The sequence below is a fragment of the Nomia melanderi genome, chromosome 5 (assembly GCF_051020985.1).
Source record: "Nomia melanderi isolate GNS246 chromosome 5, iyNomMela1, whole genome shotgun sequence".
Taxonomy (NCBI): domain Eukaryota; kingdom Metazoa; phylum Arthropoda; class Insecta; order Hymenoptera; family Halictidae; genus Nomia; species Nomia melanderi.
This window is the reverse complement of record NC_135003.1, coordinates 12,516,417-12,542,704: the sequence shown is the minus strand read 5'-3', so window position 1 is coordinate 12,542,704 and position 26,288 is coordinate 12,516,417. Positions and strand designations below refer to the sequence as shown.

At 32.2% G+C, this 26,288-nt stretch overlaps 6 protein-coding genes across 18 annotated transcripts; 3 read left to right on the top strand and 3 right to left on the bottom strand.

Moving 5' to 3' along the window:
- The first annotated feature begins 649 nt into the window (after positions 1-649).
- Positions 650-4,718, top strand: LOC116435080 (SET domain-containing protein SmydA-8). Of its 2 annotated transcripts, XM_031994248.2 has the most exons (8): positions 650-964; positions 1,833-2,105; positions 2,807-3,175; positions 3,727-3,861; positions 3,953-4,139; positions 4,222-4,317; positions 4,399-4,499; positions 4,572-4,718. In XM_031994248.2, the coding sequence occupies exons 1-8, from the start codon at positions 740-742 to the stop codon at positions 4,671-4,673; spliced, it is 1,488 nt and encodes a 495-aa protein (XP_031850108.1). In that variant the 5' UTR covers positions 650-739; the 3' UTR covers positions 4,674-4,718. The 2 variants fall into 2 exon arrangements, with proteins under 2 accessions (XP_031850108.1, XP_076223669.1); XM_076367554.1 differs by lacking the exon at positions 2,807-3,175.
- Positions 4,719-5,309: 591 nt separating this feature from the next.
- Positions 5,310-10,703, bottom strand: LOC116435053 (uncharacterized). The gene is made up of 11 exons (XM_031994158.2): positions 10,146-10,703; positions 9,886-9,961; positions 9,363-9,763; positions 7,639-9,276; positions 7,221-7,562; positions 6,707-7,015; positions 6,306-6,639; positions 6,075-6,238; positions 5,710-5,990; positions 5,520-5,637; positions 5,310-5,458 (listed from the first exon to the last, which is right to left on the bottom strand). Exons 1-11 carry the CDS (start codon positions 10,325-10,327, stop codon positions 5,350-5,352), a joined length of 3,954 nt encoding a protein of 1,317 aa, XP_031850018.1. The 5' UTR covers positions 10,328-10,703; the 3' UTR covers positions 5,310-5,349.
- LOC116435086 (PITH domain-containing protein GA19395) lies at positions 10,650-12,588 on the top strand. Of its 7 annotated transcripts, none has more exons than XM_031994318.2 (6): positions 10,650-10,693; positions 11,454-11,632; positions 11,732-11,784; positions 11,867-11,944; positions 12,042-12,143; positions 12,290-12,588. In XM_031994318.2, the coding sequence occupies exons 2-6, from the start codon at positions 11,465-11,467 to the stop codon at positions 12,495-12,497; spliced, it is 609 nt and encodes a 202-aa protein (XP_031850178.1). In that variant the 5' UTR covers positions 10,650-10,693; positions 11,454-11,464; the 3' UTR covers positions 12,498-12,588. The 7 variants fall into 7 exon arrangements, with proteins under 7 accessions (XP_031850178.1, XP_031850152.1, XP_031850161.1 ...); XM_031994292.2 differs by lacking the exon at positions 10,650-10,693 and adding an exon at positions 10,719-10,865; XM_031994301.2 differs by lacking the exon at positions 10,650-10,693 and adding an exon at positions 10,733-10,882.
- A 760-nt stretch (positions 12,589-13,348) lies between these two features.
- LOC116435066 (Monocarboxylate transporter 1) lies at positions 13,349-20,405 on the top strand. Of its 4 annotated transcripts, none has more exons than XM_031994216.2 (9): positions 13,349-13,600; positions 17,492-17,611; positions 17,684-17,827; positions 18,183-18,451; positions 18,652-18,815; positions 18,940-19,174; positions 19,251-19,416; positions 19,721-19,921; positions 20,160-20,405. In XM_031994216.2, exons 1-9 carry the CDS (start codon positions 13,417-13,419, stop codon positions 20,327-20,329), a joined length of 1,653 nt encoding a protein of 550 aa, XP_031850076.1. In that variant the 5' UTR covers positions 13,349-13,416; the 3' UTR covers positions 20,330-20,405. The 4 variants fall into 4 exon arrangements, with proteins under 4 accessions (XP_031850076.1, XP_076223668.1, XP_031850085.1 ...); XM_076367553.1 differs by lacking the exon at positions 13,349-13,600 and adding an exon at positions 13,673-14,969; XM_031994225.2 differs by lacking the exon at positions 13,349-13,600 and adding an exon at positions 15,098-16,747.
- Positions 20,406-20,686: 281 nt separating this feature from the next.
- On the bottom strand, positions 20,687-23,899 carry bsf (bicoid stability factor). Of its 2 annotated transcripts, XM_031994180.2 has the most exons (10): positions 23,505-23,899; positions 23,308-23,432; positions 22,894-23,013; positions 22,460-22,718; positions 22,100-22,325; positions 21,854-22,024; positions 21,556-21,766; positions 21,253-21,465; positions 20,947-21,161; positions 20,687-20,845 (listed from the first exon to the last, which is right to left on the bottom strand). In XM_031994180.2, the coding sequence occupies exons 1-10, from the start codon at positions 23,627-23,629 to the stop codon at positions 20,726-20,728; spliced, it is 1,785 nt and encodes a 594-aa protein (XP_031850040.1). In that variant the 5' UTR covers positions 23,630-23,899; the 3' UTR covers positions 20,687-20,725. The 2 variants fall into 2 exon arrangements, with proteins under 2 accessions (XP_031850040.1, XP_031850051.1); XM_031994191.2 differs by lacking the exon at positions 20,687-20,845 and having other exon boundaries at positions 20,978-21,178; positions 23,505-23,898.
- Positions 23,900-24,560: 661 nt separating this feature from the next.
- Positions 24,561-25,776, bottom strand: baf (barrier to autointegration factor). 2 transcript variants are annotated; one of them, XM_031994350.2, is made up of 3 exons: positions 25,703-25,776; positions 25,278-25,410; positions 24,561-25,188 (listed from the first exon to the last, which is right to left on the bottom strand). In XM_031994350.2, exons 2-3 carry the CDS (start codon positions 25,401-25,403, stop codon positions 25,042-25,044), a joined length of 273 nt encoding a protein of 90 aa, XP_031850210.1. In that variant the 5' UTR covers positions 25,404-25,410; positions 25,703-25,776; the 3' UTR covers positions 24,561-25,041. The 2 variants fall into 2 exon arrangements, with proteins under 2 accessions (XP_031850210.1, XP_031850201.1); XM_031994341.2 differs by having other exon boundaries at positions 25,549-25,757.
- Positions 25,777-26,288: the final 512 nt, after the last annotated feature.

The following is a 26,288-nucleotide window of genomic DNA, read 5'->3' as shown; positions in this document are numbered from 1 at the left end:
CAATTTCCAGGATTCAGTTTATTTCACTAAAATTTCATCGCATTGAATGTAGAATACAAGAGCAATTGAAATTATATGCAACAAGTGAATTTATTCACTTGTCGGTAGAGATATGCATCGCATTGTTAACAGGGTACTGTATATTTCGAGGATGTTATTTTTAGCGTGTAGGTTGTCGGATTCTATTGTGCTATGTAACGAGCATTACAAAAACACAGGAAGAAATCGTTCATGAGTTAACGAAATCAATATAAATTCTACGTAAACCTTAGAAACATAAATAATTCATAAATACCTATATTTCGTATAAACAAATAAACAACGAAGCAACACGAGCACCGCGTGTACAATGTTATTTATCAAATTCTCACCCAACGAATGTCCCTCTTAACAACAAACACGTGCCACGTACAAGAATCGAAGTTATCGTTACTCGCGCAAAATTTCATACGCAAGAAAAACACATTAATTCGAATGTATCTCGTCGCGAACTGATTCACTGTTCAAAATTCCACGCCGAGTACAGAATGGGGACAATATTTTCGTTGCAAATGAATGATAACGCTGCTTATGACAGGGCGGTTCAATATAAGAACAAGTATTTCCCTATTTATATTCTCGCTACTGTATATAGCGCGAGAGGATGCAAGAACGCGACCACTACGGTGAACACCGTCGCCGAAGGCAGTTCGTCGACTCTTCAAGGTTCCTCCCGCGTCGTCGGTAACCGTCGGTGAACATGACTCTTCCAAATATCGTCGATCTGGAGGAAATCAAGGAGCTGTTGCTGTCACATCAGAAGGCGAACAAGATTCTTCGCGAGGATCCGCTGCCGTGGTCCGTCGGTCACTCGAAATTGGGCGGTCGTGGACTGTTCGCCACTAGGAATATCGAACCCAACGAGCTGATCTTCATCGACGCGCCCCTATTAATCGGGCCGAAGTACATGGGCAATAAGGCTCCGGTTGGTACCCGTTTTTACGATCGCACGTCTCACAATATCCGTTTCGATTGAGTTGTTGCATAAGTTCTGTCTACCATTTCACTGATAAGTGATAGTGACCTATTTGCCGGTACTGGCATCGATGTGAGGTGATTAGATTTGCTATGTTTAAAATTATAAGAAGAACGAAGCTTCGATTTCTAGCTGGCTCGTTAACGTAGCTGACCCTTTGCACTCCGGAGGTGACTTTCAGACACCACTTGATTCGACATAGTAAACCTATAAAATGATATTTAATCTTGAACTTCGTGTAATGCCTCGATACGTGAAATATTGGAATAACATAGCTTTGTTCCTCGACGTACTTGTGATTTCCCTTCAAGTTAGTTTCGAAGAGTATCGTCTTCGTCTTGTCAGAAAATGTTAAATCTAGTGAGAAACTTCTGAATGCAAAGGGTTAATTATGTATTGCTGTAGATTTTATTGTTATTATCTATTTTATTATGATCGTTGCTACTTTGAGTGTCTCGAGAGAAATATTCGATTATATTTGTATCGCAACGTTTCGTAGATGTTTAAAATATTATCCAGCGTGTCGGTTTAATATCTCCATATTACGATATCGTAAATCTTTGACGAGTCCGATTAAAGATTAAATAATATATCCCGGCTCATAAAAGTTTCATGAACCGTGTTACTCCAGCATAGTAATATATAGGAAATGGTCCTGCTTTCTGTTCTTCGAACACTGTTTCCGTAGAATCAGAATTGTTGCACCGGCGCGCACACAGGCGCGCGCTCGCGCGCGTATCACAGCTAATCGCCACAATTGTTAATTACACAGCTGTAAAAGGTTCAAGCTAGAGTTCTAGTATGCAGGCATCCGCAGATGTGCGTGTGCTGTTACAAGAACGAGTGTCCGCTGTTTCCGTGCGACCACGGCTGCGGCTTGCCGGTATGCTCGGAGCAATGCGAAAATTCACCGAAGCATGTGGACTACGAATGCAAGTACCTGAGGTCGTTGGTACCAACTTGCGGAACCAACTGGTCCTTGGACTTGCTGCTGGCCGTCATAGCAATACGAGGATTGTTCTTGACGGAGCTGCAGCGGAAATGCTTGGCCGCGTTTCAGTGGGACCAGAGTCACGCCGTTTGCCACGAGGTATGACCGTTTAATTTCCCATTCGGACAGCTGATTCAGATGGAAAATATTCGAACATTCGACGCGTTGACTGCCACGATCGTCATGATAGGATCTTTCTAATTACTGGAAACCAATTACGATAAGGAAATTGATGTTTAATAAAAACATTCAGTAGCTTAATTAGGCAACACCGTAAGAGCTGTGATACAACATAGTAATTATAGCAAAGCTTCTTTCTTATGAAAGTATAAGTAATATACAGAACTCTAAAAATTCTCACGATAGCCAACTGTTAATTAAATTTACGTTATTCGACTGCACTTCATTCTAAAACTTAGGTAGACACGTAATCGTTTGTAGTCTAGTAGTTCCACAGTGAAACCGTTTCGTTTTCATTGATTTTCTGGGTTTGAAACGAGATTACTTTTAGCTTTTGTTTAATAGATCTCCCTGGCGAAATCTACGACAAATGTATTAACAGAATTACTTGACTCGAATTGCAATGAATTAAGTATTCGTTAGTTGCAAGTATCAATGCAAAGAATCGGTACGAATTTACGAGACGACCGGAGTCTTTATAGGAAGTTCGATGAATCAGACATCGAGCAAGCTGTTGTTCCAATGAGTGAAGTTTCATCGAATAGTCATGAAGAATTCACGAAACATTTGGTTTCTTTTTTACATATTGTAATCTTGACTAATGAATTTCCTGGGGCAAGCTCGAACTGCTGCAACGGAATGTGGCGAATCCGCCAAGCGAAGAGGACAGGATGTTAATGAAGCGAATTTGCAAAACACTCAACATAAACGCGTTCGAAACGGTCAGCGTCCAGGATAAGGATCATTCATCGAGCTTGCGCGGACTGTATCCTATAGGCGGATTACAAAATCACTGTTGCGTGCCGAATACAAGGCACCATTTTGACGGCGAGCAACGGCTTTATGTGAACGCTGCGCGTCCGATTTCCGCCGGAGAAGAGCTCACCATGTCTTATACAAGCTTGTTCTGGGACACGATGCTGCGAAGGCATTTCTTGAGCGCCACCAAATATTTCTCCTGCGAGTGTAAACGGTGCAGCGATCGTACAGTAAATCGTTATTTTGTTTTACATGACTTTCCGTTTCCCTAAATTTTGCAATTTCTTTTTATTCAATTTCCAAAGTTTTGTACAATTTACGTGGATAATCACTGTTTCACGTTAGATTTTGTAGTTCCTTGTCACATACGGTTTCTTAAAAATCTCGATCTTCCTCGAAATATTCGTTTATCTTTCATTTCTACTTCCATTAGATAAAGGACCAAATTATTAATATTGAACCATCTTGTTGTAGGGTAATTCCGATTTCATTTATATCGTGAAATATCCATATTTTCAAATGTTCTTAGTATACTGAATCTTGCGTAGAGGCCCATTTAATTAATTCTATTTTTATTTATCATCCATGTTTTTGTATATTCGGGTACTTTCTATTTTCACTTCATTGTATTCAGTTTGCCTACTGTAAAGAGCAATAACGTTCCTCTATTAATGTTACATGTCCCTCGAGAACTTAGATTTACGTAATGGTTTTTCATCGAATAAGTTTCTAGGAAATTTTCAATCAACAGCGAGTTAATGTAACTTTCTTGCAATATTAGGAATTTGGATCTGGACTGGGGGCATTCTTGTGCGCATCCGAAGATTGTTCTGGGAGGCTGTTACCTCAAAATCCACTCAATACAGCGACTCCTTGGGGCTGTGATAAATGCTCGGTCGTCATAAGCAATCGACAGGTGTCTATATTTTATTTAAGTCATTTATAATGTTAATAACGTTTTATCTGCGTCTATTTCATAAACATATATCAATCTCTTTCTTCTTTAGATATCTTCGATTCGTTCCAGTTTGTCAGTTATAATGGAAAATGTCCTTCATAAAACTCCGCGTGAAATTTATAATTTCATGCAAAGGGAACTTTCATTGGTAATTCCGGCTACCAATTATCTTGTTATGGACATAAAGTTCCGAATCATTTCATATTACGGTAGAGCCGAAGGCGTTGAATGGGCAGGTATTAAAATTATATACATATATTTTGTTTTAAAAATATTAAATCATATTATATCCCCCTCCCCCTCAAAAAAAAACATTAGATTTATCTGTCGCGGAGCTTGATACTAAGGCTAAATATTGCAAAGATTTGCTCTCTGTTCTAAAAACTTTGAACTGTGGTGACTGCAAGAAGAAGGGTAAATTACTATTTTTTTAAAGGAAATACATAGATATATTTGTTTTTCCCTGCAAACAGAATAATTCTGTGAACGTTTCAGGTCTTATTTTGTATGAATTATATTGCACAAACATGGAAAAAATGAAAAGAATACAACAACAACGGAACATCGCAAATGATCACGCACATTTTTCTATACAGGTGTTTATATTATTTATTTATTTATTTATTCTGAAGTAATAATTTTTATATTTACATCATATGCCTTTTTAGAATGATGAAAACGAGCGTCTATTAAAGGAAGCAATGACTATACTGCAAAATGATGTTGTCGCAGCTGTTACCTTTGAATATGATAAGAAATTTTTTAAATAATGCTAATTTTTATTCCAAAAATAGTACAAAGGAAATATGATTTTCATAAAGAAAGAAAATAATCGTTTGCTCATATTAAAAATGAATTGTTATATGTAATATTATCTATACATACCTTTCAGATGTGTACAAAAATTTGATAAAACACCTGATAAAAATTACAATTACTACATTAATACGAATCAAATCATTTAAGTCAAATCATTAAAATCTTAAGAAAACATACTTGTTTTTCCAAAATTATAAGCACACAAGATTTTTAGAAATGGTTTTGTTTAGATTTAAGCATCTAAAACATTTATAATTTTTTTGTAATTTAAAGAAAATAATGATATAAAATAGTAACGTAATATTCGTGTACGTTTTATGCTTTTTCAATACAGTTACTCGATCATAATCAACCTTGACGATTATGATTCTTGTAAAGAATAATATATAAAAAATGAATAATATACAAAAAATATTCAATTATCGTAATCGAAGGGCTAAATGTTAAAAAGAAATGGATCAATTTAATTTTTTCCTACATTGCACCACTAAAGGTTAAATTGGCTGCAGTTGGCAACTGAACCAATCCAACATATAATAAATCGATGCACTTTCGCATTATATTCTACTATTTAATATAGCTGCAAAGTGCAATTTTGGGAGTCATGTCCTATAAATAAACGCTTTTTCATACAACTTGTTGTAATAAACATTTTGCTTCTTCATATAGGGCTGTACACGGTCTCAAGACTTCTAAATCATAATCCACATCTTCTTCAGTATTTACATTGCTATTCCTATAAAAATATAGCGTCAAACACGTTACATCAGATTATAAATAAATTATATAAAACTTACTTATACAAAAAGTCGTCCATCGCAGGTAACATTTCGTTATTTAGATTATGTAACAAGCGATTTCGAACAAGAGCCGTGTGCATGAATGCAACATTGTGAAGGAAAAATTCTGAATGATCTATAATAAACATTAAATGAAACAAATAAGGTTCAGACAAATTATTCGTAAAAAGTATAAAGTGAGACGTACCATTTTTTCCACATTTCTTCGCTAATTTCTTCATTAAATCTTCGCCTCCATATTTCGCGGAAATACCAATTCTATGAAGAATTGCCTTACATTGCCAACGATTTTCTGCATTTTGATTACACGATGTAGATCTTCGCGGCTGCGTTTCTTTTACGAGACTTTCCCAATCAACTCCTAAGGCATCTCCTAAACCTTTACCGCTTGTTTTAATGTCCTCTTCTAATTCACCATCGGAAATTTCTTCGAAATCCATAGTCTCCATATTTTCATCTTCCAGATTCCTAAATAACATTCAAATTAAAGAGATAAGAGTATTAATTATTAAAATATAATAATAAATATAAATGTATCACTTAAAACAGTACCTGAATGACATAGTGTCAGTAGTATCTTTTCCTTTTGAATTAAATACAGTTTCTTCTATGGTCTCTTTTGGAGATGACGGGGCTGTTTCTTGAGTCGTTATCTGTGTATCTCTTTGCGTTGTATCAGGAGTTTTCTTTGATCGTGTTTTATTTGTATCAACATCCTGCAGAGGAAAGTACGTTAAAAATTTTTTTCAATTTACAAGTAAAGATTAAAGAAAAAATATATACTGTAATATCTTCCATGTTTAATATGTCATCTGGATCATCACTAATGTCACTAAGATCACTTTCGGTATGAAGAGTTTGTAAAGATTCATCGATGCAGGAACGTTTCGGTTCAGTCGTAACGGTTTCCTTCGTTTCAGATTTTTCTTTTAACAAAACTTTTTTCGGAAAACTATCTATAGACTTCTCGCGAGTTGTAGACAGTTTACCCTCTGCCAGTTCCATTAACTTTTTATTAATAGGCTCTTCCTTCATGCTACCATACAAAGATGCTTGTTTAGAAGTATGAACTGTACACTCATCCCTAGTTTCTGAATTATTGTAAGTTCTTCTTTTACTGAAAATGAAAGCGAAGCATAATGTTGATACATAACACCAAATAATGTTATGTAAAAATAACATACGTATGAGATGTAGATTCTCCTATTTCTATTTCTTTTGAACGATCATTTCTATAATGGCCGCGAATATGCACAGATTGGTTATCCCATTTTCGGGCGTCATTTGATTTCCAATCTGCAATAGAATTATCATAGCGGGAATTCCAGTCTTCATCGTGTACTTCTGAACGAGGAAGACTATCTCTGCTATCCCATAATGCTCTGACACGCCATTCTCTTTCCTCCCAATCAACGGGACCATAAGCTCGTTCTCTACCGTGTTCTACATCTCTATGATGATTATCCCAATCATCATTGGGAACATTTTCATCGCTAATATATAAAACAAAATAATGATTTATATTTAAATAATCTAATCACCGAAGAGTAGCATTCTCAATATCTTTTAGTTAAACGTTCCATAGTTTGTGTATCATATACGAAACTCAAAATGGACATACTTTGAGTTTATGTTACAAAAAATATCAACAATAGTACTCTCCGTTACTTCAGAATATTGTTAATGTTGCAAACGTACCGAATAGACGTATTACTCCGTAACTTTTCCCCCGGATACAACGGGTGTCTGTGATGATGGTGATGATGCCGGTGATCTTCAAACGACGTCCTGTCTGCCGTTTGTACAACATATCTAGATTCCCGAGATCTCTCTTCGCGAATCCCTCGCCTCTCCTCGAAAGGACTGTCGTACCTTCTTCCATCGACAGGTTTCCTCCTCTCATCCTCGTGGACGTGATGTTCACGATAATCCAAATGTGTGGATGCTTCCTCTTGCTCGTCCCAATGCTCGGACAACCGTCCATAATTCCTATTATAATTCCTATCAATTTCAATGGTACGTCGTGGACTGGTTTCCCGTCTGTCAATCAAATGGTTCACTTTAACGAATGTAACCTACGATTGATCATGCTCGGATACGCAAATTATGATTATACCTTGTACCGAATCGCCTGTGTCTTTCTCGGTCGTAATGTCCGGTGTCTATCCTGTCGATTAAGTTGTCTCGCGACGTTGACAGCGTAGCTGGCGCGGAAGAAGATGATGAAGACGCTATAGAAGATTGAACAGGTGGCAGGGAAGGCGCTTGCGACGGAGGCGGCGCGTTATGCACCGACTTATCCAACAAAGTTGATCGGTCTAGCGATCTTTCGCGTGGGAAACGATCTCTAGGAGAATTTACACCGGTCTTACGAGCAGGTGCATCCTTGTCAACGGCAGTTCTGTCGTATCTGTTATCAATTCGCTGCGAGGATGTTCTGTCTCGATCAGAGAGTGCTTTCGTTTCAGATCGTTCCCTTTCTCTGTCACTTCTACGCTCCCGTGTACCATTCTTCTCAAAGGCACTATCTTTTCCAACTATTCGTTCTTTGTCGCGACTATAACGCGGATTTTTATCCGCTGCTAAACTTATCGATGTGGAAACCAGAGGTGGAACATCCCTATCTCTAGCTTTTAAAGTTTCTTTTTCCCGATCTCTGTCTCGATCGCGATCCCTCTCCCGTTGTCTGTCACGATCTCTGTCACGATCTCTGTCACGATCGCGATCTCGGTCTCTCTCCCTGTCACGATCGCGTTCTCGATCTCTGTCGCGGTCACGGTCCCTCTCCCGTTGTCTTTCGCGACAACGTTCCTGCAAATCCTCCTTGTCTTTATCACGCGGATCTCGTTGGTCTCGGCCAAGCCTCGAATGACCTCGTTCGTCTCTCGTGTGGTCCTTATCGCGCCGCTCTCTACTTTTCTGTCGCGTTTTATCACCCACGTAAGCTTTGTCGTCGAACTCTTTTCCAATTCGTCTGTGGCTTTCTTCCTGACTTGTCACTTGTCTGGTTCTACTGCTTGGTTCAGTCTTCCTGATATCTTCTCTGTCCTTCGTTTTGTCGCTCTTATGAGACTCACGATCCTTTTTCTCAACGTCTCTTGATCTGTTCGCAGAAATCTGTCTGTCTTGAGTTTTCGAGGGTGACGGCTCCCGTTTCGATCTTGAAGATTTCTCGGGCGTACGACTACGACGAGCTTTTGTTGAGACTGCTTCTTTAGAGTGTTGATGCTTTGATCTTTCGGATGGTGGTGGTGTCCTCGAGCGTAAATCTTTATCTTTGCATTTTACTTTCATCCTTTCGTCGATTTTTATTTTCTCCTCTAACGCACGATTTTTTTCTTTTTCTTGTTCTTTCCCTTTGTCAAAGGATTTAGTTTTAGTGCTGTCTTTAGGTACTTCATCCGCATCTCGTACCTTCTTATAATGCCTGTCCTCTTTCTCTACATCTCTAGCTTTAGTTGCTTTCGGAGATTCCGTCCTATTTCGTTCTCTAGCTTTATTTGATGCTGCATGATGAGGCACTGATACCGAAGAACCCAATACTGTTGCTGCTGTAGATGCAACCGCGGCAGGCACTTGTATTACTGGTGATCTTGTACGAGGAGTAGAAGAATGTTTTCTTGACGTTGAAGATGAAGTATATTTCTTAGCTGATCTCCCAGCAACTTCTTTTTTCGTCAAATTACTTTCCAGTTTACGCTTCTTTTTAACAGCTGGTTTGTCATTTTTAGTACCAAGCCTTTTCAATTTCAATCTATTAAATACAAATAAGTTTATTATACACATTTAATAAAGAAAATTTTATGTAATAACATGTATAACATAATACAACAAACTCACTTTCGTCTTCTTTCTTTATCTTCATCGTAATCTGTAGAACCGCTATGGTGTCGTTTAGATTTAATTTTTTTAACCTTCTTTCGTGAATCAGAGGTTGAACTAGAAGATGAATCTTCACTGCTGGAACTGCTACTACTACTGGATGTACTTGAAGTACGAGAACTAGAGGAAGACGTCATTGCCTTTTTCTTCTGTCTCACTTTGTCTTTTCCATGAACTTCTTTATCTTTCTTCATTTGTAGCTCTAATTCACGCTGTAAAAGCTGTCTACGCCTTTCCAACACTTTCTCGTCTTCGTATTCTAAATCTGTTTGATTCCAATCTTCTAGATTTAAATCAGGACTGTGCGATGCCTTTTTTACAATCTTAGAAGTAAGCCTTTTAAATGGATCCTCAATAAGCTATGTATTAAAAATACACATATGTAAATATCTTTCTGCAGTAAACATTAATATAGTTTTTATTGATTATAGAATACATATAGTAAAATTGTTACGACGAAATTGAAAATTTAGAAACTTACTCCTGTAGTAGTTGTAATAGCATTATCCTTCTTGGCACGCTTGGATGGACTTATTAATGTGTGAGTATTTGCATATCTGGTTATAATATAAAGAAAGAAAATATTGATCCTTTTAAAGGAAATAAATAATAATTCTTACTCTACTCTTTAAATAAGAAAACTGGTACTTTACAATTAACACAACATTTTAGTGAATTGCATGAAAGAAGAGCATACTTTATTTTTTTAATGAAATATGAAAATTAGAACATTATACTTACTTGCAATTTTTTCCATACGAACAACTGCCATTCAATGCCCAGTTTCTACAATAATCCGATGAATTTTGGCCGGCAGTAACTGCTGGTTTGGTCCCCAACCTCTCAAACACACTTGGTCGACGAGAGTCTGTATTACATTTCGTAGGGTCAACCGTTATTTTTCTTATGCTTGATTTTGACATATTATCACCATAAAACAATTATGTTTTCACAATGGAAGCACATAACTGCAGCATGCAAATATTCATTTGCTATGGAATCACCATTAATAAATCAAGTGTTCATAAATATAAGCACAGTCCTCAAAGAATCAATTAGATATTTCGAATCAATAAAACTCAAACTTGCTGGTTATGTTCCATATGATTGTTCCTCTTGCGACTGCCACTCTGTTTCTTATTTTAATATTTACAGTTATTTTGATTGAATAACTCTTCAGGCCTAACCCCTGACACAACTTACTGCATATGTACCAGGGTAAGTTCACTGAAAGAGAAGAATTGTTAATACGGGTTTAGTACGAAGCATCTCTTGGAGGGTCTCTGAGGGTAATTTTAATTTTCGAATTTTTCACTAGATGGCACTTACATTGCTATTTCTGTTTCACTTTGTAATCGTGAGCTCTTTTCACGAAAATATTATATTTCTCAATATATATTTTTTCAAAAAGAATTTAAACGTGCTAAAGCTTAAATACAAGATATAGAAAATACAATAAAAGTAAATTCATTTTTATGTTAAGTAAATTTTTGTTATCATGGTTCTTATTTTTTAATAAAATATTTGTCACATAAAAGTTTTCAAGATTATTTAATTTTTACTACTCTAATATTTTTGCTACAAATTATATAAATAACTGAGATTATTTATAATTTATTTATTCATTATTAATAAATGATTTATATCTATACATAATCATAACTTACATTTGTACATGAAAGTATTTTTATACGTAATTTTGATTGTCATTTCCAATATTGCAAACATTACTGTTACATTGCGAGTAAATTTATGAAGATTTTAAAAAATATTTATATTTTGAATATAGAACAAAAATTTAACTTTCTATTGTACACATTTTATTCTTCAACAAAGTATAACTATATTTTTCATTTAATTAATATATAATGTATTACCATTTTTAGACAACAAAAATATCAGTGCAAATATGCATTAACAATGTAGTATTCATATTTTGAAACAATTTGCTTTAATATTTTGTTATAATCTTATACTATCTTGAATAAGTAGAGATTACTAAATTATTATATAGTTACAGAAATATATTTTTTGTTATTTTTTTTACAGATCTTTTCACAATGACACATTGCAATTGTGGAGCGGCACATGAGGAAGAAAATTTGGGTATACAATATAATTTGTATGAAAAAATTGATATATTAAATGTTGAGTGTTTAAATGAATGTGAGGAAGGTAGCGGATCTACTGTCTTTAAACCCTGGGAAGACAGGTTAAATAGAAGTAAAGTAATTATCTATATATATTTATTTTGATATTCTATACAATCTAATTCATTATACAGATAATCATACTTATTACCTTGTAACTAATCTACTTCTTTTCAGTATGTGGAAAGTGACGTGGACAATGATGTTAATGAACTTTTATTTAACATTCCGTATGTACTTTTAATGTACTTTCATTAATTTCATTTGTCAATTGTTATTATTATATTATTGGTAAATATTATTTCTATTTAGCTTCACAGGAAATATAAAATTAAAAGGCCTGATTGTCATTGGAGGTGAAGATGAACTTCACCCAAGCAAAGTGAGTTTGTGAGTATGTCTGAAATTCTTATATTGACACATTAAGTTGAGCTTGTATATAAAATTTACATTACTTTACGCTAAATGAAATATTCTTGTAATACAGATATAAAAATCGACCACACATGACATTTGATAATGTGGTACAACCTGAACAGGAATTTGAACTTTGTGTGGATACGTATGGAGTACATCAGTATTTCCCTAAGTAGGATATTGTATTTTTTATATAACATTATGTATTTTTATAAACTCTAATTCATAAATGATTTAGTATATTTCCTTATCATTTATTAGACTGAATGAATACATAAATATGTACAGACTTAATATGATTTGTATTGAATATTACAGGGTGGTAAAATTTTCATCTGTAAATCATTTAAGTTTACATTTTACGGGACGCGAAGGACAGGATAAAATAAAAATTTATTATATTGGATTAAAAGGGGAATGGACACCTGCACATCAACATGGAGTCACTATTTGTACTTATGAATTATTACCACAGAAAAGTGAAGAACTGAAGGACAACAGAGAAGTTGACAGAGCAATTGGTTGATTATATAACATTAAACTAATAAAATGTGCATTTTGTTTTGTGAATTCAAATATACACAATTATGAATTATGAATAAATATTTATAAATGAATATATACTTGTTTCCTTATATCATTCTGTAAAATTTCAATTTTCCCATTAATCTTTAATTATCCTATTTTTTAATTACGGAACTTTCAATGAAATATCATACAACAAATAAATATTGTCATCCAAAAGCCGATATTAGTCATATATAAATATTACATTATTGCATATAAAATATCGTTCTTCCAAATAAAGATTAAATCAAAATATTTACTATACAATCCTTTACAATCATTTTAACAATTAACCAATTTCATTATCAAGGTTTGCAAAAACTTGCGGGCAAATCAAAATCAGTCCTATACTACAATAGCGCAAGATCTCACGAATAAAAAATCTTTAACTTCAAGAATTCAAATATGAAGTCTTCAGACATCATCTTTACTTCTCAACAATCTAAAAAATTGAAAAAGGAACACTGCGAAAGCAACGTTCGAAGAATGTTTGTGTTCGAAAGCTAATGTTTACAAAAGCCGAATAATAAAATAATTCGTGGGACAATGAAGTTCATCCGATGAAATATACGAACGGTATCGTCGGAAACAGTGCGCGATTGAAATTGTATTTGAGAAAAAGAACGAAAGTCTCGCGTGTATCGGGCGCGATGCATGTTGCGAAAATAAAATAAGACACTTCATTTTAATTGTGCAATGAGTGTTTTCATCCACGCGCGTCGAAAGCTTTCCTCGTGACTCCGAGCAACGTGCTTTTCGGCGTCCACCGGGGATCTCCCCTTCCCTCTTCTTTCGTTCCCTTCCACCATGAGCACCAACTTGACGCGGTACTTGGTATCGCGAGTAACAACGCTCACCAAGTCCAACAATTGCAACTCATGGCACACGCGGCCGTCGGCTCCTCCAACGAGACAAACAAGCGAAAGAAAAAAAGTACAAGCGAAAATGTCGCATGTGAACCGATGGACCAGACCGGAAAGGACACCGCACAGCATCCCTTGCCACCTGATGGAGGATGGGGATACGCCGTTGTCCTTGCATCCTTCTTAATCCACGTAATCAGTATGTATTTCCTTTTCTTCGTTTCCTTAGAATGTAACTGAAATTATTAAAATCTCGAATTTTACGGTATTCACGAACTCGCGGTGCAACGGGCTTTCGTTGGCACCCATTTTTACGATTAAACATTCAAACGTCGAAGAATTACGTGCCCGGAGATCGAGCGTTTACGAAAACACACTGAAACGGGCACTTCTCTTCTGTTTATAAATGATCGTGGACGCTTAAATGTTTCTGGAAGTTTGTTTTCTTGAGTGAATTGATACTTTCTGGCTTTAAAGAATGACAAGAAACTTGTGTATTTGAGAAACCTCATTCAGAACGGTGCTATTTGAAAAGTAATGTAGAACTGTTTTGATGAATGGAACGGTGCTTGAAATTACGGTTAAAGTAAATTTATGAACATTAGGCATTTAGAAACGTTCCTCTGAAATATTATACTTGTTAGCCACAGATGTAAATTGATAAATTGAAACTCTATTAAAGATTGCACAAATTTTGATTATGTTAAGTTTAATGGTCTAATTACATTTCTTCCATTAAACTCTGTCGTGCTGTTTATAATCGTGTAAACTATACTCTATTTTCAGCTTGATTTTATTTATTTTTAATTATGTTCACATAAGTGTGTTAGATTCGAAAATTCAGCGGAGATTGTCTTGTTCAATTTATACAGTCTTACATTGATTTAATAATATTAAATTCTGCATGAACATACAGAATCCGTCGAAAATTGTTCTACCGATGCTATTTGATTGTATCGAGGAAAAAAGCATTCAATCTCTAAATGACGGTAATTATATTTTTAAGTAATACCACGTTTAAATGATATCGAGTGAGTTTCTCTTTTAAATTTACACGTCGCACACCATGAGTTTCACTTTTACTCTCATTACTTTCGTTGCAACCAGACGAGAAAATATTATACAATTAGTTATGTCCCGTCGATGTATATTTTATTTAATTTATGCCCCCTTATTTAATTACCGAAAACGTGCTCTCCGCAGCCGCGAATACTTTTATGCCGGTTTATTTTTGGAATCACGTGTTTTTTTCTTATTCCCGTCCGTGAAACTTTATCGCTACTTCGATTCCGGTGCCGCTTTGATCCCGTTTTGGATGTATTAATCGGATAAATGATGGATTTCGTCATTACGGTACGGTGCGCGCGTAAAATGCCCCGCTGATGCCGCCGTACAGCGCGTATAAACTGTTGCATTCGTGGAAGTTGCACAGATTTCACGATCGACACTGCGGTAAAAATAGTTTAATCTTTTAGTGGCCGAACTGAGAGTAACAACTTTGACCACTGGACTGCGAATTCTATTCATGCGCGGTGTCAACGATAGTTTGAAGCTCGAAAGAAAAAAAGGTTTTGTACTTAACGATTCCGATTTCAATGAATTTCGTTAGAGCCTTAAAAGAATATAGAACAGATCGTTCTTCTTATCAGACAGAGATTCATTCTCTAGATAGAAGAGTCATAAATAAATTTACATGATAGTTTTTATTAAAACCGATTAATTGATTATAATTTCATTTTATTTATTGCCAATTATAAATGTCACCAATTAATTTTTTATCGATTAATTGACTGCAATCGGTTTCGAATGAATTGGCAACGCTGTTTATCTGTGACTATTGCGGCAGTCGAAATATTAATTTAAGTAACAACATTCGCTATCGTACGCTGAATGCATGCGTGTTTGTGACAGTTAAGGATTTCGTATTTTGCATGAAAAACAATACAAACGAAAACGTGCGCGATTCGTTATATAAAATCTTACTTCACGTAACGTTCGGAAAATCAATAAATCCCGTTTAATTGGTTTCACGGTAATATGTACTAATAGAATATTGGAAATGTAAAACTGTTTGTTTTCAACAATTAATCGCACTGTCTATACTTTGGCGAGAGCAACGTAAACGCTCTATGATTTCTATTGTTCCATAGAGTCATACATTTTTCATATAAACAATTCGCAATCTATTAATCGAGATGCGAATCTATTAACACGTTGACTGCCACAAAAAATATCAGCGTTTTATGTATCACCTATCCTTTCTATAGCAAAGATACAAAGCAAGAATTATTAATTCTTTGATACGAAAATTCTTATATTACCCTATTATCTAGTTATTTACGTTACGGAAAATTTGTATTCGAAATTAATGACCCTCCGAGTCATAATTGTTTTCTTGTAATTTGAAAGCTCCGATCATCGGTGACTGCCATGGCAGTCAAAGTGTTAACGCATTCCTGCAGTTTATATTTTCTGTGGAAGAATTCTTTAAAATGTCTTCTTCGGTTTTAAACTAGCAGTGTTTCAAAAAATTGCCGAAACTTCGAAATAAATTTAATCTGATGGAGATGAGCTCGACGCATGGAGAGATACAGTTATCATTGTATCCTCCTTAGAACAAAATTTGTTTAACATATACTCGTTGTTCCTATTTATCATGGCAATGGACGTTCCCCATTTATTTTCAAAATATCACGTACAAAGGAACGAGAAAAAGTACCACCCCTTATATCCTCTTCTAAAGCAAGAAAAACAAGGCAAGAACGATTAAACTGAGTCATTTCCTCTGCTTGTACATCATCGTTGTTCCAAACAAAGCTTGTACGAAGTCTGTCAGGTTTCTAGGAACTTACTATCTACGAATAACGACGATAGAACGACAGAGAAAAAAGTAACGGTCGAGATCATCAACTTTCTTTGGTAATGTGGAACTCTGAACCGTGGCGCGCGGGCAAACTTATTGATGACTCGACGATCCCATTTTCAAAACAGCGTGTAATCAAATGCGGAAATTAACCAGCGTATAATATAATCGTGCGTATGGGGGAAAATGATGATACTTATCAATGTTTAATTACTCGATGGAAAAGAACGATCTTACGATTGGCATTTCGCTCGTCCACGTGCATTGTTTAGCAAATGTTCATGCATACGTGATCTCTGTTTCCAGTAAATTTATTTATTCAACACGCCGATTATTTTGTGTCTTACTGATGCACGAGTATTAAAGTCAAACGATCTCTGTAAATATTTATGTTGAAGTGTTGCAATCGTCGTTGGAAGTCACGAAAAAGGAAAACAGGCAATTTTCATCAGTCACAGTACATGTATAATGTTGTACTCATAAGTATGCAAATAATGAAGCAAAGATCTTGATATTATATGAAGCGAATTATAACTTATCTCTGTTCTTCACTGGTTATTTTTTTTTTTTTTTGTATATACAAAAGGCACATGAATATTTCAGTTTACAGCAACGAATAATTGATCTGCGATCGTTAACTCGTAATTTCATCGCGATGCCTGTAAATTTTCTTGGGGACCAAACAGAAGCTTTATTAGGTATCACTATCAGAGTTGAGAAAATTAAAGTAACAGGGTTATCGACACTAACAAAAGCGTGATAAGGAAATTAGAATCTCTGTGATGTATGCGGCACAAAGAAGAAATACTTTCTTTGGGCGACGTTAAGAGGGATGATTACAATATAAATAAACAACGGTTACCAACACGATGATATAAAACAAGATTTCCATGTTCATTGCTTCTTCGTGTTGAGCAATTCGTGTGTGAAATAATAGTTAGGGATAAGAGATTAAGATTGGCATGTACATATTCACGAGTCCCATTTATTTCACTTTTTCAAATTACCTTTAAATTGTTCGAAATTGTTCAACTAAATTCAAATTTAATTCTTGATTCTTGATTGTTATCTATTAACACTGGAATAATCGCACTCGGTAAAATGATGGATTATTCAAGTGTTAACTGATACATAATTTGCATTTCCATATTTATTTCCGACTTAATGCATGCAGTAAAGACGTTATGATAGTATCACTATTATTAATGATTGTGTTTATCACTTTAGCGGATGGTATGACGTATTCCTTTGGTGTTTTTTACTTGGAATTCCTGTATTATTTTGAGGAAGGAAAAGGTGCGACAGCATGGATCGCGTCGATATTGGTAGGAGTCACGTTGTGTTCAGGTAAAACCTTTCCTCAACAACTTTTCTAATAATTGTTCGCATATTTAACAGCATAATAACATTTGGTTGTAGGTCCGATATCGGGCTCTTTTGTGAACAAGTTTGGATGTCGAGCAGTAACTATAGCTGGATCCATATTAGCAAGCGCCTGCTTATTGGCAAGCATGTGGGCCCGTAACATTATTACACTATATTTTACAATCGGCATTGGTACAGGTGAAGAATACTTTTATTGGAGAAATAACAATTTCTAATCAAATTAATTTACCTAGTTTCTAGTATTTTCGACAATTAAGCGTACACCATCTTTGAACAATAAAAATAACGTGAGATTAGTTTATAAGTAATGAATGATTCTTTTTCGAATAAAAACATTTTGAATAGAATTTTAGTAATTTATTTGCGATTTAACTAAATGCAAAATATATTTTAGTAACGAATGAAATCTTCTTAATGTTTAAAGCCTATTTAGATTTAAATACACTGCCAGGTAGTCTCGATCAAATTATGCTTTGCCTAGAGCAATTTTCTCATTTTATTTATGTGTCATTTATATAAAATTATTTTGCAGGTTTTGGTTTTGGCCTGATCTATTTGCCGGCGATCGTAAGCGTATCGTGTTATTTTGAAAAGTATCGTTCACTTGCTACGGGAATCGCAGTGTGCGGCTCCGGTTTAGGTACTTTGATTTTCGCCCCGTGTTTAGAGTATTTAATAGCGATATACGGATGGCGAGGAACAATCATGCTCTGTTCTGGGATAGTTTTAAATTGTGTCATTCTCGGGTCACTCTTCAGACCACTTGAAGCTAAGAAATTACAGAAGAGAAGTTCTCCAGAGGTACAGGATTCTTGTATGTATAATTATTAGAAATATAATAATGTTCAATGTTGCATGTTACAAGGCATATAATTAATTAAAAATAATCGAAACAAATGCAATTAGGATATTTTGTGTACAGAAGACTTTGAAAAATTACATTTAATGAGTACACTTTGCATGTTTTGTATATTGTACCATTTAGAATAAAATTCTTACAGGATGCCTCCCAGATAAATATTGTTAATGAAAATTCAAAATCACAAGTGGTCACATTTCAAAAGGAAAACAACCGTGTTGGTGTAGTATCCACCATTAGTCAGCCTACTTTAATACTAAAAGATGGATTGCATGAAGAAAGTTTGAGAGATACCAAAAACAAAATGTCAGTATCCATTAAAGAACCATTAAGAGTATTTTATAAAATAAATATTATACGAATTATTTCTGCAAATGTAAATCGTCCTATTTTTTAAACTGTTGTTATTTTTTGAATTGTTTGTTTACAGTCCAGATTTAACACAAATGTATACGGAAGAAAGGGTTTATATTCGTGGATCTTTGCCTAATTCTGTGGAATATGCAACAGATAATATAGAGATTAAAGGTAATTGCGAAGAGAAGATAAGTAATCTTCAAGAAATACTGGATATTTCTATATTTAAAGACCCAGTATTTGTTTTATTTACCTTTTCCAACTTCTGCACCAGTATTGGATTCAATATACCATATGTATATATATTGGTATGTATATGACTTACAATTTGGCTGAGAAAATATAAATAATCATGTTATAATCAATATCATTATATTCGTGCAGCCCCAAGCTGAGGAACACGGAATTAATAAAAAAGATGCAAGTTATCTTCTTGCGATAATTGGAATCGCTAATACGGTGGGTCGTATAGTATTAGGATATATATCCGATAAACCATGGGTTAACCGATTATTAACGTACAACTTATGTCTTACCATATGTGGTCTTTGTAAGTTTGTTTCTAATATTTTCATTATTATAAAGGAACACTGCCTATCTGGCATGTACAGACTTTTATACAATTTTGAATACAGGTAAAGTACACAAAGTATTTCATATCTATTTTTCTGAATGCAAATTTTCTTCTTTCATTTTTCTTTTTTCTTGTTCTTTGAAAAATATAAATTCTATAAACCTAAGAGTTTCGGTAATAAAATTGGTTTATTGTGAAATTACCTGTATTGAAATTTCATGTTCTTTGTACATTACTGCAAATTTATAAATATCAAAATAGTGCTTTTATAATTTTTTAGCAACGATTCTTAGTACAGAATGTACGTCATTCGCAACGTTCGCAATTTATTCCTTTATATTTGGATTTACATCCGGCGCTTATGTAGGCCTTACATCTGTACTTTTAGTAGATTTACTGGGTTTGCACCGTCTTACAAACACTTTTGGTTTACTTTTGTTGTTTCAAGGTTTTGCATCACTTTTAGGACCGCCTATTGCAGGTATAATTATATTAATACTGCGGAATTTTAAATATTTCATTAATGTTTGAAAAATTTCAGAAAATTATAAAATTTAAAATTTAGTAGAAATAAGTATTGCTTCATTTTATTTTGAATTTATTACAACTTTTCATGAGAGAAATAGAATTTTATTCAATTTTATATTAATGAAGTTCCACAGTTTTATACTCATTTTAATATTGTAGCATTTAATTCTTCAATTATTCGTATCTTTTAGGATGTCTATACGATGCACTTGAAACTTATAATCCTGGATTCTTTACCGCTGGTGCCATGATTACTATTAGTGGATTAATATTGTTCTTCATACCTTTAATTAAAAAAAAAGTACAACGTAATGTAAGCAGCAAACGAAAAAGAAATATAATAAATAATGAAACTGCCTAAAATGACTTTATTAACACAGATGATCATTATTGTTTTAATTTTATTGAACACCATTAACTTCAAATTTATCATACTCGTTTAAGGTAACAAATACAGTCTTATGAATTTTAATGTATTTCTTATTTCACGTACATTTACAAAACGTGTAAAACAGAAATAACTAAATCAGTCTTGTTCATAAACAAAACTCTCCGAGCGATTTCTTGAACATTTTCCGAGTAATTATTACATATGATTAGATTTATATTTTTATAAAATTTATAGTAAATATAGCACTATATTAATTTCAATGTATTATTTTTTTTATATATTCCTTGTTGCAATTCAGATTGACCGACCTACAGCCTTCTTGTAATTTGTATTTGAAATAAAAATTATTTACAATAAAAGTAATCGTTACAAATAATGTATTTTATATTTTATAAGAATATTTTTATCCATACAAGAATTTATAAAATCGTAATTTTCTAATTTAGTTATTTTATAGTCTCTTCGATTTCTTAACTTCTCTATTATCTGAAACAAACATTAATTATTTTTTTATGTAATATTTAATAATTTATATTTAATTAATATACTACAAAGAATTTCTAAAAAATAATGAATATTTCTCAAACCTTCTTTACGAATAATGCACTAAGTGGATATTCATACAGGAAGTCCAGTAATTGTTTATCCATAGGTACAGATATAAATTTTTGTGTATATGGATCTGTATCCATTAAGTTAGTACTAATGTAAATAAAGTCTTCTATTTGATTTGTAACTATTAAACATTTCCTAAGTTTACGTTGTATTATTGTGTACATATATTTATCAGGATATCTATACACTGCAATAACAAATAAACTAGGTAAGCTTAGGTAATCATTTCTATTTCACATTTATAATGCATACACATCAACTACTACGTTTTAACTTACTGTGAACCAAAGCCATTCTTAATTTGCCGTCCTCCAAGAAGTTTAATAACAGAGCATTATTAAGTATTGTTTCATCTACTCCTAAAGTTATTAACCTGTTTTTTGTAGTAAGTAGACATTCAAATGTAAATGGTAAAACATACTCATAAATTGTATCAAAACAAGGTGATACTTCAAAATGGTTTATCATAACCTTAATAATATTTAATATGCCTATAAGCAAAAAAAATATATTTTCCCCTCATGAAATTATGTATATAATACATATAAATTTTAGATACAAATTTTGTCTGATGTACATACCTTGAAAGTCATACAACTCTGCTTTTTTAATTAAAAGTGGCCAAAAATAATGTGGTTTTACACTATAATGTTGTTTACACATTTCAAGTAAAGAAAAGCACAAATTCTCATCATTTTTAGAATATGAATGAAACAATGCCCGTAACAGAGGCTTTGAACACAGTTTCTCAGTTTCTAGGAAATTACACATACGTTCAATGTTACATATATTCTAAAACAAGAAATTTATTATTTCATATAAGTACTTATATAAGAATATAGTACTCAATGCATGAAGAAATACAATACTTATTCTTACCATATTACTAAGAATCATATGTTTTATAAGTATCTCTGAAATCAATGTATCTTTAATACATGAAAGTATAGGTGTAATTATGCTTATATGATTCAGATATATTAATTTTATTAAAATTTGAATTCCATTAAAAGACAATTGTTCTTTATATTTGTTTAGATAAAATATGATCTAGAACAAAAGATTACATAATTATATACCTTCATACAAATAATATTTTGTCATAAACTTTTTAAAAACACTTACCTTATCAATATCTTTTATATAATTGTTTATTGCTAACACATAAATCACATTCAAAATATTTTCATTGGAAAGATTTACACATTTTGAATTACAAATTTGAATTGTTTCAATAATTCTATCAATATCATTTTGTGCAGCATAAATAGACATAAGAACAGTATATATTTCATTATTTTCACGTATTCCTTTCTTTCTTTTAAACATATTTAATGCAGTTTGTAGATCACTGAAAGATGTATGCATTAAAAATTTTGTAGTTACAAATTTGATATACTAATACACAATGTACAATACAAATAAGCAACATACATACAGCACTATAACTTACAGAAAATATTTTGATTAAGAATATATATTTACCCGTTTTGATAATGTCCCCACATTAAAAGTTTAAATATCTCTGTATTTATATATAAACGTTGCCTACTTATAAGTTGTTTCGCATCAGCAACGTTCCCTTTTTCGCAATAATACTGAATACAACTTTCATACGTATAATTATTTGGCCTAATATTTTCATTAAGCATCTTTGCTATGAAATCCTCAGGTGAAAAATCCTTATCATTGTTCAGATAAAGTTGTAAGAGTTCATTATAATGATGTACCGTCCATGAAACATCTATAAAATATTTTTATGTACATATATATATATGTAGAGAAAGGAAGAGATTACTCAATACTCAATGTATAAATAAATAACTAAAAAATTAAATAAAAAATAATTGCTTATACATATATATGTAGTATTCAGTATTAAGAATAAGATTAAGATATATACATTCTTAAAAACATACTGCATGTTGATAAATAATCCCATACGTATTGCCCAAATTCAAGTCTCTCTGCTGGTAAACAATCTAGTATTTTATTACAACACTGAAGTAATAAGAAAGCATCATTAGAGTTTAAATCATCTAAAATAAAAAAAATTATTTAGAATAAAATAATAAATTATTATTGCATAATAAAGAACAATATTGTTAATATACTACTTTATATTTTCAAGTATTTATGAGTGATTGTAAAATTACATTATAAAACTGATATAACGTTTCCAAAATCATATAAATATTAACATAAGTTATAAAGAATTTTAAAGTTACTCCATGGTACAAGTTATTCTTAAATACAAATTATCTAATTAGAATTAAACAAAGTATATAAAGAACATAAAAAATATTCTAAATATATGAATCTTACTTATATACCTTTAGTCACAATTAAGTATAATGTAGTTTCAATTTTATCTCTTTCAAACCACCTCTGCTGATACATGATCCTTCTCAAACTGTTGAAATTGTCTTGTGGATTCGTGTATTTTGCTGACATATTTCTGACAATACATTATTTATTTTAAATCCTAAATAAAATTATATACATTCAATAATATATTCAAAAAACTAACCTCTTCTTTATAAACAATACATTATTTTCAAATGGAACTAAAAAATTTGTTGCTTTCTTCCCTTGATTAAGTATTTTATTTTTAGGAAATTGCCAATATTTTACATATTTCAATAAAATACTCATAATAATTGAAAAATAACAAATATGAGAACCTAACTAGAAATTTGTATACGCGCATTAGCTTCGCGTGCTTAGAACGACCCCTGTATCGTTCCTCCAAGATTATATAATGGAAACTAGTGTGATTAAATATATTGATGTAAATAAAAGATTAATAATTTATATATTGTTGTTTACATCAATTCAAAGTACATTATTTAAAACCAATTAAAAATATAATTAAAATAAATATTACTTTGGTAAATATTCATTTTAAAGGTAGGTCAAATGACCTTGAGCTTGGAATATGTTGTCAGGACATGATTTTAAAGAATTTTTTTATATATGTTATTGTATTTGAATTTTACTTTCTGAAATATTAACGAAAATCTGCTAGTACTACTACATTTAATTGTGCTTATGTATACACCTTTGAAGTAGTGTATTCGTCAGCATGGGGTAATCCCTTATTTAATCTTATAGTAAACACATCGCCATGGATCAAAGCCCATTAGATATAACGGATGAATAGTTTAAAACAAAAATTACAACGATAACATTCATTTAATTATAATTTACTTAATTCATTCAAAAGGTCAAGACTTTTAAAATTACTGATAAACAATAGTATGTTAACAGAAAAATATAAAAACACAAAAATGTGTGTACCTAAGTACAATAAATTGGACAATGAATGCATAAGCTATAAGCTTTAAAAAACATTGTGCGATTTTGTGGTTATAAAGACTACATAGCAGGATTGGGATAGTTTTACTTCGAAATAATTATACTTTTATTTTGGAAGAATAGTTCATTTAACAAAGTGTTACATGTAGTAGAAAATGTAATAAAGATATAACGTTATATTATAAAAAGTGAGTCTAACACTATTTCATGTTTATTTCATTTTAGTTTGAACATGTATCTTATAAAGTTGCCAAATACATACTTGTGATATATTTAAAAAAATATATTTTCAAATTAAATTTTTAATTTATTTCTTACACTTTTGTACAACAAATAAATGTAAGAATATTATATATAAAACATTTACACGCTGAACGGTTTATACATTCATAGACTCAAGCAATGTAAACATGTGTTATCTCATACAGTATAGAAGTATTGAATAAATATACATTGCTGTAAACTAGCAACACCGATCTCACTCATAAAATGACATTTTTGTTAAGTTTTACCATTAAGAACATTCAACTAACATATTAATGTAAATACATTATTGCAATTGTGTGAAACTATTAAAAAATTTGTTTGCTATGTGCTTTCACTTGTACTGTTATAAAGTTTTCTAAAATATTAAATTTACTCAAGTGAAACAGTTCTTATATTTTGCATTAAAATTTTATAAAAGATATTTTGCTATATTATTTGTTTAATTTTTTCATTCAATATTAACATTAACCCTTATAATTATTTTACAAAAATTCATCACACCAATCAGAGATGCATTGGTAACAATCACTCGATTGCTTTGCATTGGCAGAACATATATCTTTCATCCATTCTATAAATAACTCTCTGTTTTTCTTCAGAACCAAATACTGTCCAAGTACTGTGTATGCCTATTTATTTCCAATAAAAGTAACATTAGATTAGTTCCATGATAATATGCTACGTATCATTGTATTCATAGTATTTACATATTTTATACCCTATCAAAACCTGCAGCTTCTAATCGCCTTCCTAAAATTTCTCCAACTCCTGCAAGGTCAGTAACAGGTTTATCACCCATAGGTTCTGCCACAAAATTTTTATGTTTTTGCGATGTACTAGACATGTTGTTTCTGTAATTGAAAAACAAAACATAATATATTGATGTAACAATAATAACAAAATTATATTTTCATAATTCAAATTCAAGCACTGTTATTAGTTGAAAGTAAATAATATTAAATAGTATGTTTATGAAATAATATTTATACATTTTTTTAAACGTGCAATTGATGAATTAGACTCAAAGTAGAATGAAGATAACTTCAAAGATTTAATACAACTAATACACTATATTGTATTTATTAGTTCAACGTTCTGTCTACAACTACAATATACACATATCCTCTTCAATAAAATGCGTACGTTTAAAAAGAAATCGATCAAACACAACACTATCATAACTATACTTCGACACAATTCATATGAAACTGTAGAATGGAAACTCGCGTATTATTCTATTCACATAATGGTTCATTTCTATGAAAATAGTACTATATTTTATATTCCATAGAAAAATATTGCTTTAAAATTTATATTAAAAATTATTAACGTTCTGAAGTAAAAGATTATCAAATATATGTATCATATACTGTACAACGAAAATGTTGCGCACATATAAAATAATTACATATATTTATTTGTTAAATAAAAATAAAATATTACAATTTTAATGAAAGTAACGTTACTTTTAGATATAAAAAAATAATGTGAAACCTTAATTGCGTACATGTAAAAAATATGTAGATATTTACATCTCAATACGAATTAATTTTCACAGAAGTAAAAAATTGTTTGTAATTTTTTTGTAAAACAGAAATACAGATAATTACAATTATTATATATCCGAGGAGGCACAAAATGATTAAAAATGCTTTGAAATACAATAAATCGTGATACGTTATTGACTTGCACATTTTTTTAAAGACACCGTAAAGTGTCGACACCATCG

Coding starts and splice junctions, on each gene's coding strand:
- LOC116435080 (XM_031994248.2), top strand. CDS start 740: ATGACTCTTCCAAATATCGTCGATCTGGAGGAAATCAAGGAGCTGTTG. Junction 965..1,832: donor ACATGGGCAATAAGGCTCCG/GTTGGTACCCGT, acceptor AGGCATCCGCAG/ATGTGCGTGTGCTGTTACAA. Junction 4,318..4,398: donor TGGTGACTGCAAGAAGAAGG/GTAAATTACTAT, acceptor TGAACGTTTCAG/GTCTTATTTTGTATGAATTA.
- LOC116435053 (XM_031994158.2), bottom strand. CDS start 10,327: ATGTCAAAATCAAGCATAAGAAAAATAACGGTTGACCCTACGAAATGT. Junction 9,764..9,885: donor CTATTACAACTACTACAGGA/GTAAGTTTCTAA, acceptor TTTAATACATAG/CTTATTGAGGATCCATTTAA. Junction 6,640..6,706: donor GGAGAATCTACATCTCATAC/GTATGTTATTTT, acceptor TTTCATTTTCAG/TAAAAGAAGAACTTACAATA.
- LOC116435086 (XM_031994318.2), top strand. CDS start 11,465: ATGACACATTGCAATTGTGGAGCGGCACATGAGGAAGAAAATTTGGGT. Junction 11,785..11,866: donor GAACTTTTATTTAACATTCC/GTATGTACTTTT, acceptor ATTTCTATTTAG/CTTCACAGGAAATATAAAAT. Junction 12,144..12,289: donor GTACATCAGTATTTCCCTAA/GTAGGATATTGT, acceptor TGAATATTACAG/GGTGGTAAAATTTTCATCTG.
- LOC116435066 (XM_031994216.2), top strand. CDS start 13,417: ATGGCACACGCGGCCGTCGGCTCCTCCAACGAGACAAACAAGCGAAAG. Junction 13,601..17,491: donor CTTCTTAATCCACGTAATCA/GTATGTATTTCC, acceptor TTATCACTTTAG/CGGATGGTATGACGTATTCC. Junction 19,175..19,250: donor TACCATATGTATATATATTG/GTATGTATATGA, acceptor ATATTCGTGCAG/CCCCAAGCTGAGGAACACGG.
- bsf (XM_031994180.2), bottom strand. CDS start 23,629: ATGAGTATTTTATTGAAATATGTAAAATATTGGCAATTTCCTAAAAAT. Junction 23,014..23,307: donor ATACTTAATTGTGACTAAAG/GTATATAAGTAA, acceptor TTTTTATTTTAG/ATGATTTAAACTCTAATGAT. Junction 21,162..21,252: donor AAGAATGGCTTTGGTTCACA/GTAAGTTAAAAC, acceptor TTGTTATTGCAG/TGTATAGATATCCTGATAAA.
- baf (XM_031994350.2), bottom strand. CDS start 25,403: ATGTCTAGTACATCGCAAAAACATAAAAATTTTGTGGCAGAACCTATG. Junction 25,189..25,277: donor AAGCTGCAGGTTTTGATAGG/GTATAAAATATG, acceptor GGAAATAAATAG/GCATACACAGTACTTGGACA.